General features: G+C 32.6%; 1 protein-coding gene across 1 annotated transcript; it reads left to right on the top strand.

The window, feature by feature from the left end:
• The first annotated feature begins 7427 nt into the window (after window positions 1–7427).
• Window positions 7428–11990, top strand: LOC143570151 (ammonium transporter 3 member 1-like). Its single transcript, XM_077055884.1, has 4 exons — window positions 7428–7901; window positions 8371–8658; window positions 10056–10601; window positions 11537–11990. The coding sequence occupies exons 1-4, from the start codon at window positions 7542–7544 to the stop codon at window positions 11795–11797; spliced, it is 1455 nt and encodes a 484-aa protein (XP_076911999.1). The 5' UTR covers window positions 7428–7541; the 3' UTR covers window positions 11798–11990.
• The last annotated feature ends 709 nt before the right edge of the window (window positions 11991–12699 follow it).

A 12699-nucleotide genomic window follows, 5' to 3' on the forward strand; every position in this document is an offset into this window, starting at 1 on the left:
GGTGATATAATTTATAAATGCAAATAATATTTATTAATTTTCTATTAATATGTAAACGAACATGAAAATTCGTAAACAAACTTAAATGAACGATCATAAACGAGTGTTCACGAACATAGATGAACGAGTGAAACATTTGTTCAAGTTCGTGCGTTTATTTTAAAAGAATTTCCAGTCTAACGGTTCATGAACAAGCAAAATAATTAACTTCTCTATAAAACGTTCAGTATTGACTTTTTAGTGCTAATTTCACATTTTCAATACTATATTTGAAGTAAAGTATCATCACTAATCGGGTTAACCCGAAACCCGATTTTTTTAAAAAAATGAACCCGAACCCGACCCTATTAACAATTCGGGTTATTCGGGTGACCCGAATAGCCCGATTAATACTTTTTGACCCTATTTAACCCGACCCTAATAAGCTTATTTGGGTTCGGATCAGATCAGGTTAATCGTGTTCGGGTATTTTGGACACCCTTACAGACAAGAATAGAAAATAAGAATAACACTGTATTGAGGCGAAGATGAGCATTAATGAGATGGCATGAAATATTATAAATAAAAATTAAAAAATAAATAATATAAAAATGTATAGAAAATTCTCATGGATATTCGTTGGTCCATGAATATTAGATTCCTTTGCAAAGGATTAAGGATTCTTGCTGGCACGATAGATTCATCTCGATTGGATCTTCGAAAAGACAAAAGATTCCATTTACACTTAAATAATCGTTTGTTGTGTAACTACGCGTTTACGAAATATATTGAATAATTAAATTATATTATTTGTTTAAATAACTTTGAAAAGTGGTGAATGAATATGATTTTATTGTTTAAATGTTAAGAGTAACTTGTTATTTTGGCCGCCGTGATTTTTTCCATATAGCACATTCAATCTAAATTACAAATTTAAGATAAATTAACTTATGATATTTGAAATAGCTTGCGGTTTGGTCACTTATGATTTTTATAACAATAAGAGTAAGTTAAAAGCGAACCAATGTCATTATCATAACTCAGGATAGCCTACATGGTCGCTTGGTTTGAGGCTAAGGCATAGTGTGTGGAATCAGACATTTTGTTGAAAGTATAAGGGTTAAACTTGTAATATCTTGAAGTTTTAGGGGTTAAAGGTGTAAAATGAAAAGTTAAGGGTTTGTGTATTTGAAGTCTTATACGCATAAGATTTGATCTCATATGCATAAACAATTAAACGGGTGGACTTATACGCCTGAAAGATTAGACGTGTGACGTATGGGTCCTTCCATGCGTATGACCTAATATCCGAGACGTATGGCTTAAAACCAGGTGTTTAGACTCTTGAAAATATCTTCTGTACGTATGTTCACTAGATTTGATGTGTATGATCAGTTAGAATCAGTTACAAGTGTATGGCACTCAAATTCGATGCGTGTGGCCAAGAACTTCATACACATAGACCATTAGGCTATGCGTAGTGGAGGGGCTTCAATTGGGGGCGAATTGCGCCGTGTGGCGCCCAGTCAGCAAGGGGTAAGAATTTGTTTTTGGGGTGTAATAGTGTATGGGCTACAACTAGTAATATAATAATAATATATATAATATATATATATGCACACACACAATCCATACATGCTGGCCCCACAAGAAGAACAATTCGCCGGACAAGTTAATGTCGCCCCCCCCCCCCACAATTCGCCTAGGGGGGCGGTGTTCGCGCCCCAAAACCCCCCACTTTTCGCCCCTTTTCTCGCCCACTACACATGGCCTTATCGACATCTATAAGCTTCTGAATTGCATCAAACACAATTAAACATCAAATTTTTTTATCTAAACACAATTATACTTCAACTAGAACAAATCCGAAGTCCACATTACACACAATTTTGACCAATTGATAGTCAAATTGACCATAAGCAGTCTCGTACACACTCTATATCGACTTTGAATCAAATAAATTTCAAAACTTCACTAATTATCCAGTTGATCATTTCAACACATTCATATAACATATAAACAAGATCCTCAATCCAAATAACAGGTAATTCTGTTGTATCAAGGGAAAATGGATCGAGAAATAGTCTAAGAACACCTTATATGTCAAACACACTGAACACTTAGAATTCATCATTATTTTAATTAACTGAATAATAATCTATGCTTGTATTGATCAAGCCAAACTAGAATCGAAATCTAAATGCTCTGATATCACTTCATATGACCTAATTCGGATCTAGTCTTTGATATCTAGCAACGAGTATGAGCGAAATTCATAATTGTCTACGTTTGATTAAGTAATTACTCAATTGATGTTTGTATTATAAGCTTAGAATCAATTGTGTGTGGTGGTGGGTAGGTGTCAGGGCCGGCTCCGAAAAAACGAAACTTTTTTTGGGCTAATGACGAACTTTTTTTGGGCCTTAAGTAAAAGAAACATTTTGTTGGATTTAAACAATTTAATTATAAATGAGCTTATTTGATTATGATTTAAGTTGTGTAAAAAACTTTGTATAAAAATAAGCTTAAAATTGTCTCAAATAAGACTAGAACCCACAACATTTTGGTTATATGTCATACCCCTTTACCATTAGACCAAGCTGTTGGTTATGTAATTATGTTGAAACATTGATTATACACATGTTTTGATAAAAATACATATATTTATTTTTTGGAAAAAAAAATTTCGGGCCTGTGGCCGTCGACTACCCTACCATGCCTCAAAGACGACCCTGGTGTGTGTGTGTGTGTGTTAAGAGAGAATTTTGGCAGAGTATTAGGTCAAAGTCGAAGAGATCAAGCAAAATTTATGCCATACGCATGACTTAACTTCGTATATATAAGACCCTATGCGCATGGATGCCAATTCTCCCACAAGTCAGGTGTATGTGTTACAAACATTACATAAATTACATTATCAGCCCCTATTCAATTATCTAGATACAAAACGACATAAAATAATGCACTAACTTTTTTTGGGGGGTGGGGGGGGCAATTTTCTCTAGCCCAATCACTCTGGTAGGTCTGAATTCTAAAATTATGTGTGTTTGTGTGCGTGCGTGTCAAGGTCGGGCATGGCATATGGCAGAGTAGTCGACGGCCATAGGCCCGACTACCCGCTAGGCCCAGAATTTTTTTTTTAATTATAGTGTTTTTATGAAAAACTATATGTATACTTAATGTTTTAACTCAATTAGATAACAACTAACTTGGTTTAGTGACAAATGGGTATGACTTCCAACCTAGAGGTTGTGGGTTCTAGTCTTATTTGAGACATGTTTAAGCCTATTTTTAGACATTAGTTTTTAAACAACCAAATCATTACCAAGGAAACCAATTTAAAAATTAATTTGTTTAAACCCAACAAAATATTCTTTTTACTTAAGGCCAAACTATTTTTCGCCTTCAACCCAATTTTTTTTTACAATTCTCGAAACCGGCTCTGGTGCATGTGTGTGAAAGAAGTTGAGCATTCTTTATGTTTAAACTCAATTACCCGATTAATATAAGTTTATTTTAATAAAATTTTTTGCACATCCAAATCATAACCAAAAAGACCATTTAAAGATTTAACTATTTAAACCCAATAAAAAAATCTTTCACATAAGACCCAATTTTTTTCCTGCATTCGGCCCAAAAGTTTTTAACGATTCTATGAGACGGCCCTGGTTGGAGAACAATCCACTATTGGAGAACCACTTTGGGCACAAGTTTTAGCGGCATTCCAATGTAAAGTTGGTGTAGCAAATCGCATGAAACACCAAATCTTTTCATTTAAGCCGGAAAGATTTGAAATCCATGACCACAAAATTCAACCAACTATACAAATATGCACTTGATAGGCGAATGAGGGCGGAAGCATTTTCTGAGGTACTATGTTAGTACATAAACTTCTATATGAACCGCTGACTTAATCACATCACATTGTAGTTTTTTTTTTTTTAAATTCAGCTAGGTAGTTATGGTTCAATATCACAGTTACATCACAAGCAAGTCAGATGTTGAGGATTATTTTTTATATATAAATGTAGTATTTAAAAGTATATTTTATGGTATACCTATTAATTTTAAATGATGTAAATTTTATTCAATAATTAACTTTTAGATTTTATAAAATAGTGCTTATTTAATATTTCTTTTTTTTAATTTTCAGTATTTAAACTGGGTGAAAGATGCATTAAGATGAAAGATGACCATTTTCACAATTGAAAGATGAATTTAGGTGGATTGTGATGAAATGGTAGAAATCTGACATGTTGATTGCCGCCTACATGGCAGAGGGATTATGAAAAACGATTAAGGGTAAGTTGATCACTCCCACCACCCTAGGGATATCCATTGTACTCGTTATTCATCATTTGTCGTATCAGTGTCATCTCACCACCTCCTCCATCATATAACCCCACCACTCAACCTATGTTATACCCACCATTCTCTACTTTTGTTTTGTATTTAATACAATTTATATCTAATATTTTTAAAATAAATTAAACTTTAAAAATCAATAATTAAATATTCATAATTAAATTTAAATATTAAAATAGCTTAAAATAAATATATAAAAATAATAAACACAAAAATATATTATTAAAACTTAAATAATATTTTAATCTTCGTCTTCGGTAAGAGCCATTAGTGTCCAGGTAAAATCTGAAAAGCTTTCTTACGAATTTGATGGAACATAAGGTATATCATTTTCAAATTATTGAGAAACTACTTTTCATTGCCCATATTACGAGTTATTTTACATTATTCGTTTCTAATTAATATTTATATATGTTCAACCAAATCCAAGTGTAGTGTGTATCTCATTTCATAATTTAATGGATGGTTTCATTAAAATGGTTAATGGTTTTTTTTTATTTATAATAGTTTAATTAACTATTTTATTATTCTTCTTTTTAACTTGGAAAAGAGCCGTGGTCTCCAACGATCACAAGAAAAGGAGAAGGGTCTACATGGGCTAGACCCGCCCACCCTTTTGCGTGTGAAATAGTGGTGTGCGGTGTAGTGTTCCCCACAGGGATTGAACACCATGTCAACATCCCGCACCATCCTTTGGTGGTCATACGGCTTAGCCTAATAAATAATTTAAGAATAAAATCACACATTTTACTCTGAGCATGTATCTTCTTTACATGAGTGTATTATACGGCTTAGCCTAATAAATAATTTAAGAATAAAATCACACAATTTACTCTGAGCATGTATCTTCTTTACATGAGTGTATTGACATTTGACATCTTGTTGGCACTTCCACAAAATGAATTTTATATTTTTATATACTTGTATTTATATTTTAAATCTTGTAATTATTAAAATAATACTATTAATGGTCAACTTTATAAAAAAATCCACATGAATTAGACAAAAAAAAAACTTTTAGTTATTGTATTTATTATTGAATACAGGTTCTTACATTTCTCTATATGTCTGCATTTCTGTCACCATTATAAATTTATGACAATTTATACTATATATTTTGCTGATATAATTGACAGCTTATCTTTTATATAGGTTTCAGACATTAAAAACAAATTTGGTTCTTTTATATTTTATTCTTTGTATTAATTTGGAACCACCCTCATTCCCTCAATTTCCAAGTGAATCTTCTTAAGGAGGAATGTTAATTGTTTATATTAATTTTGACGCTCCAAGCCTGACTCACCCATGAACATTATAATGAAGGATGCATGTTACTGTAGGAAAACCTCAATGAGTCAAGTTTCGAACTTGAAACCATAAGATCTCAAATTTTAATTATCACTTCATGTCACAGGACCAGAATGTCAATGACACAAAATCGGTTCTATGTATTGAATTAACCAATCGATTACATGAGTATATTTATGGCTAAATTTAATCGATACATGTACATATACATGCTACATCTTTGGTTTTAAAAAGCAAGAAAAGCAACCCGGTCCAAAACTGAAGCACAAAGTGTAAAAGCGCACCAATTTTTGTACGCGAGGCGTAATGTTTGTATATGATTTTTAAGAAACATCTTATAGGTTTTAGCATCCCGTACCAAATATTTAGCTATAATCAACTTCATATAGAACTTAGTTTTTAAATTACTAAATTTACAACCTAAAAAGCATACGGTACAACATTCCGAAGCAGAAAAATGACCAGTGTACAATAAGTGTGCACTTCAGGCGTGTTTTTTTTGCCTAAAAATCGCGCCTCACTTTTGCTTTTTGTACTTTGGTCGCCTTATGTAGGCAAAAGCGACAATGCCATCGACTTGTGTTGCTTTGCTTTTTTTTGCACTTAAAGTGCGCTTTTAAAAACCAAGAATACATGTTTGTAAAACTTAACAAGTAGAGGAAATTAATTGCAAATATAATAAAAGTACTATATATCAGCATTTGCATTATGTTCAGGCTAATTGTCGCATTTCATATGTTTTTCTATATAAAGTTGAATTTGATTTTTCATTTGCATAATCAATATGACGCGTTATTAAAAAAAGAATGAGAAAGTTACAACAAACATTATGTATCACAAAAACCGGTTTTTTAACCAATCAACGAAACCTAGTCTATCTTTAGAATGCCTACTAGAATAGAAAAATATCATAAAAACGAATAACTAACAATAAAAGACAGAATCATATTTGTTTGGAATGCCATAAGAAAATATGAAAAATTAACAATATCATTAAAAATAGAATCACTCTTATTCTTATTTCGATAGAATACCATAAAATAAATAATTAATAATATAATTAAAGATAGAATCATATTTATTTAGAACATCGTAAAAAATGAATAATAAACAATCAATACATATCTTTATATGTAAATATTTATATCAACTACAACTATGTTTGGTTTAATTCTATAGTGGGTGTTTATCGAATCAGATAACGTGTTATTCGGTTCGGATTGTTCGGATTTGAAAACTTTAGAACCCTATTCGAAATCCGATCCGAATTGAATTCGGATGGATTCGGATAAACCGAATAATTCATAAAACAAATATACAAACTTAAGTTTTATTAAATAAACATACAAAACCGGAAAATAATATAAAACACTACAAGAAGGACGTTAAGTAGTGTTAGAGTATATAACGACGAAGTGTTATGATATTTTTGCCTATGGTGTGTTCAGTTGATTGAACGAATAATGAAGTTATGGTTATAAAGTTATTGTAAATGTTAATAGACTTGGTTATATACATTAATAGCATGTTATATATTCATATTATTCGGATATCAGAATAATCTGAATTATCCGGAATTTTTTGAAATCCATATCTGAATCTGAATTATTTATTCGGACATTCGGATCAACCCGATCCGTATAAGAATTCGGATCGGATTATTTGGGTTCTAGTGTCCGTTCGAATTTCGGTTTTTTCGGATTTCTTAAACACCCCTTGTTCAAATGATAAAAAAATAAATTTAAATTAAATAAAAAAAAAGATACCATGAAATGAAAAAGTAAACGTAGTCACATGATATTAATAATATAATCTGAATCTTCCTATATGAATCTCCTCCATACACACGATAAGTCTACTCTTCATTTTCACCACCCGCTCCTCCGATCATGGCTGCCTCCATCTTGCCATCCGCTTACCAGCCCTCGGCCGCATCACCCGACTGGCTAAACAAAGGCGATAACGCATGGCAGATGATCTCCGCCACCCTCGTGGGGCTTCAAAGCGTTCCAGGGCTCGTGATCTTGTATGGAAGCATTGTGAAGAAGAAGTGGGCGGTTAACTCGGCTTTCATGGCGTTATACGCCTTCTCAGCAGTTGTTATCTGCTGGGTGACGTGGGCTTACAAGATGTCGTTTGGGGAGAAGCTTCTCCCCTTTTGGGGCCAAGCTGGCCCCGCACTTGGTCAGAAGTTTCTGATCAAGCAAGCTGCCTTGCCGGCCTCAGAACACCACTACCATGACGGCACCGTATGTGTTTTTCTTTTTTTCTTATTTTCTAAATCCTGATTATTTATAATTGTCGCTTTCATAATATGTATGAATTCTTGACACGAAGCGATAATATATGATTTATAAAATTATATATGTAGTTCAAGTTCGTGTCGGGTTCAATCCGCTAAAATCCATAAACACGGCTCATTTAACACGCTTAAATATTGTTTCTAATGATTCTTAGTATATATCTTTGATGTCCTTTTTTCAATAGTTTAATTTCTTATTTATTATCGTTCAAGTATATGATGTATGAGTTTCTCAACAAGTGATTTTTATACCATTACAGTTAAAAAATTATTATGTATTTTAAGTTTATTTGATTAATAATTCTACTATATATAATCACAAAAAGGTACTGTATATAACTTATAGAATCTAAATGGCGATGTATATCAAAATATATAGGATATCATTACTTATACTAAAATTTGTGTTAATGTAGGTTGAGACCGCGATGATAATGCCTTTCTATCCCATGGCGTCGATGGTGTGGTTTCAATGTGTGTTCGCAGCAATAGCGGTAATCCTATTGGCAGGATCGTTGCTCGGAAGGATGAACATCAAGGCGTGGATGGCTTTTGTGCCATTATGGTTGACATTCTCGTACACGGTTGGTGCATTTAGCTTGTGGGGTGGTGGTTTCTTGTTTCATTGGGGTGTCATGGATTATTCTGGTGGTTATGTTATTCATTTGTCATCTGGAGTTGCTGGTTTCACAGCTGCTTATTGGGTTAGTATATGTTTTTATTTAATTATTTTCTAAAGTTTTTTTTTGATGATATTCTTTAAAGACTACATGATGTGTTAATTTTGTAAGTTAAATAATAAACTCAATATATTCATAACTCATAAGCATATATAATGCATGTTTTTTTTTGAATGTTTAAGCTTGCCTCCTACTATTTACAATAAACCGTCATTGCCAGGGATCGAACCCTGGACCTCTCACCCAAAGGCCTAAGCCTTTACCATCCCACCAAAGTGGAGATGAAAAAATATATATATATATATATAATGCATGTGAAAAGTTGTTTTACTATACAAAGTAAAATTGGTTTACGTATAAGTTAAGGTATGAATATAAAAAATTGTTAAATTAATAGATGTTACATAGATCAATATGATATTTTTAGATGAAAGATAAAGACATGTATCGTTGACCTTGACTTTGTATGTTTTTTTTTTTTTTTTTTTTGGGGGGGGGGGGGGGGTATCCTAGTTCCTATAATCAGGGATCTTTCATGGGCCATGTCTAATACGTCATCAGATTCTAGAGTCGATAGTTTCCTTTGTTTTATTGATTTATTTGTTTTTGTTCTTTTTTTAATTAATTTCAATTTGGCAATTTTCGTGATATCTTATATAGCAACCTATTATATTGCCTTTATTATAAATGAATTTATAAAATATGATTTAAGTTATAGTATTGACGAAGTTGGTACAGCCTGGTTCTACTTATTACTTATTAGCATTTGATTATGACATTTTCCCAACCATTTTCATGTTGATTCTAAAACATCATTAACTGAACTAAATATTAAATAAACTTTGTAATTGTCATTTTCTTTCTTTATCCAATGGTTGTTGGCATGATTATGACATTGCAATGTTGACTAATTAAATAGATAAATACATATAACTGATAAATACATGTATTGGCTTGTTTAATTTGAAACTTTGCCTTATATATCAAGACATAAGTTGTATTTTAATTTCTTACCGGTTTTCCTTTTCATATACAAGATAAATTGAGATCATTCTACACATGAGACCCATAAAAACGAGTATCATACATAGATAACACCTCAAAATAACACTCTTGAGGATCATTTACCCTAATATTCAACACATGATTCACTCCTAAAATAAAAAAAAAATACTAATAACGATATATATGATTAATATTGGTCATTAAGTTTAAGTTATTTTCAAACATAGAACATAAAAGAGTTAAACTTTAAGTCTTTTTTTTATTTTCTAGTTATATTCATTAAATCACGTTCTTTTCAGAATCAATAATGTATCTTGAGTCATTATACATCTGACAATGCATCAAGTACATTATACAGCTCTCGACATGTTTATAAAATTCATACAAAATATATTAAAAGCTATAATGTTTTGTAGGTTGGACCAAGATTAACAGTTGACCGAGAAAGGTTTCCACCAAACAATGTACTAATGACACTTGCCGGAGCAGGGCTGCTATGGATGGGCTGGGCCGGTTTCAACGGCGGCGATCCTTACAGCGCAAACATCGACTCCTCAATGGCCGTCCTCAACACCAACATTTGCGCAGCCACCAGCCTCCTTGTCTGGACCTGGCTAGACGTCATTTTCTTTGGCAAACCCTCCGTCATAGGCGCGGTCCAAGGCATGATCACCGGCCTCGTTTGCATCACTCCCGGGGCCGGTTTGGTTCAAGGATGGGCCGCAATAATAATGGGAGTTCTCTCTGGTAGTGTCCCATGGTTTACTATGATGGTGGTTCATAAAAAATGGACTTTGTTGCAAAAGGTTGATGATACGCTTGGTGTGGTTCACACCCATGCGGTGGCCGGATTCCTTGGCGGTGTTCTCACTGGGGTGTTTGCAGAGCCGACGCTTTGCACGTTGTTTTTGCCTGTGACGAACTCACGGGGAGGTGTTTATGGCGGGTCAGGTAGCGTTCAGGTACTAAAAATAACCATTTTGAGTAACAAACATGATAAATATTATACTTTTTACGATAAATATTATACGGTGTAAATAGCGTGTCTAATTATTATACGATGACATGTGGTCAAAAAGTAAATGTTATGGACTACTAACGCAAAATTAATTTGTTAAAAAGAACAAAAAAAACATCTTGCATCAGGTAAGCTTAGAATTAGGTGATTTATTGTGTCAACTAATTAAACACAAAAATTAATTTAACTAAATTATTTAAAAATACTTAAAACAGCTATATGTAATAAAAATAATGCCAAGTGGGCACAAGAAAATGCAAATCTGCGGCAAAGTAGGCACAACCTCATTAGGCTATTTGGGCCAATATAATGTTTTAAAAATCGGTTTTTAACTCATATAAAAAATGGTAAAATCAGTTGAATCAGGAGGTTCAATCGGGTTGAATATTTATCTTATAATTTTATATACATGCAACTTCAACAAAAATATATAACCCAAAAGTATATGATTTCAAAATAAAATATAATCCAAAAGTTAATATATTATCAAAAAAATAATACAAAAGCATTCAATTTCAAAATATAATCCAAAAGTTTACTTATTTCATTATTAACCGCTAGGTTAAAAGTAATTTCTAAAAAATATGGGATACAAAATACCAAACTTTTACTGGGCTTAAAACCAGGTTGCCGGTTTAAACCAGTATTTTAGAAATAAACCAATTTGCCGGTTTAAACCAGTATTTTAGAAATAATCATCGGTTCAGTGTTCTAGCAAACCGCCCAATAATATTGGGCTGATATACGGAACCCGGTATTACCAGTTCAACCAATCGGTACGAGCCAGTTTTTTTAAAACACGGGGCGAATGGCTAGTTTGGTAAAAATAAAAAGAAAATACAAAGTCAATGGTTAACTTTGTAAACTATATTACTCCAGGTACTTAAACAGTTGGTTGGTGGTGGGTTTATTATCGGATGGAACATAGTGGTGACATCGATCATATGTGTCGTGATTCGTGTGGTAATTCCTTTGCGGATGTCGGATGAGCAGTTGCTGATTGGCGATGATGCGGTCCACGGTGAGGAGGCGTATGCGTTGTGGGGAGATGGGGAGAAGTATGATGGAACGAAGCACGGGATTTATTCTGATGACACTGGTCATGGACGGTCAGCTAGCGGCGCTACTCAGATGCTTTGAAACGTATGTCTAGTTAACAAAAAAGGTTCGATATTATCATTGTGGCTTTTCTCATGTGAATCTATGTTTGTGAGAGTTTCGTCGTTGTATATTGAATTTCTAGTTAGTATATTCTCCAGTTACTAAAAGTGTATATGATTTAATCTGGTTGGATTAAAGTGATTCTAATTGTGTAATTTGGTTATCCATTCTAGTTGAGTGTCACAAACTAATTATTGTTTTAGAGTAACAAAGTTTGTTAACTCTTTTGGTTGTTTATATATAATTGGTTGACTTATGACAGAACAATTTTACATATATAGCAAAATAACATGTTTATATATAATTAGCTTTTAGCCCGTGTGTTACGTGGGTTAATTTTAGTTTTTTTTAATAATTATTTTTTTAATTATTGTTTATGTATATTTTCATATAGGATGTGTTTAGGTATTAAACTTAAAAGTTACATGAACTTATAATATAGTCCCTCCGTCCCACTATAAGTGTCCTAGTTTGACTTGTCAAGTCTTTCTTTTGCAACCTTGACCATGAATATTTTTTTCCGTGTCATATAATACTTGATGAAAATTATATCAATGTCAAATATATTTAAAACCCAATCTATTCATATATTTTACATCAAGTATTATATAACACAAACAAAAATATTGTCGGTCAAAGTTAAGCAAGAAAGACTTGAAAAATCAAACTAGGACACTTATAATGGGACGGAGGGAGTATGTTATATTTATTAGCTGTAGTTAAAGTATCAATTTGTTTTGTTTTTTGTTTATATCTCAAATGGGTCTCACTGGTCTAGTAGTTAACATGCATTCTGTTATTTAAGATGCGAATTTTGTCTTAATATACATAAATGCATAAAGAAATTTATATGGTTTGTGTTATTTTCATTTGCATTGAGT

The sequence above is a fragment of the Bidens hawaiensis genome, unplaced genomic scaffold (assembly GCF_021521415.1).
Source record: "Bidens hawaiensis isolate Kalapana, Puna unplaced genomic scaffold, B.hawaiensis_p1.1 tig00024837_1, whole genome shotgun sequence".
Taxonomy (NCBI): Eukaryota; Viridiplantae; Streptophyta; class Magnoliopsida; order Asterales; family Asteraceae; genus Bidens; species Bidens hawaiensis.

Coding starts and splice junctions, on each gene's coding strand:
- LOC143570151 (XM_077055884.1), top strand. CDS start 7,542: ATGGCTGCCTCCATCTTGCCATCCGCTTACCAGCCCTCGGCCGCATCA. Junction 7,902..8,370: donor ACCACTACCATGACGGCACC/GTATGTGTTTTT, acceptor GTGTTAATGTAG/GTTGAGACCGCGATGATAAT. Junction 8,659..10,055: donor GTTTCACAGCTGCTTATTGG/GTTAGTATATGT, acceptor AATGTTTTGTAG/GTTGGACCAAGATTAACAGT.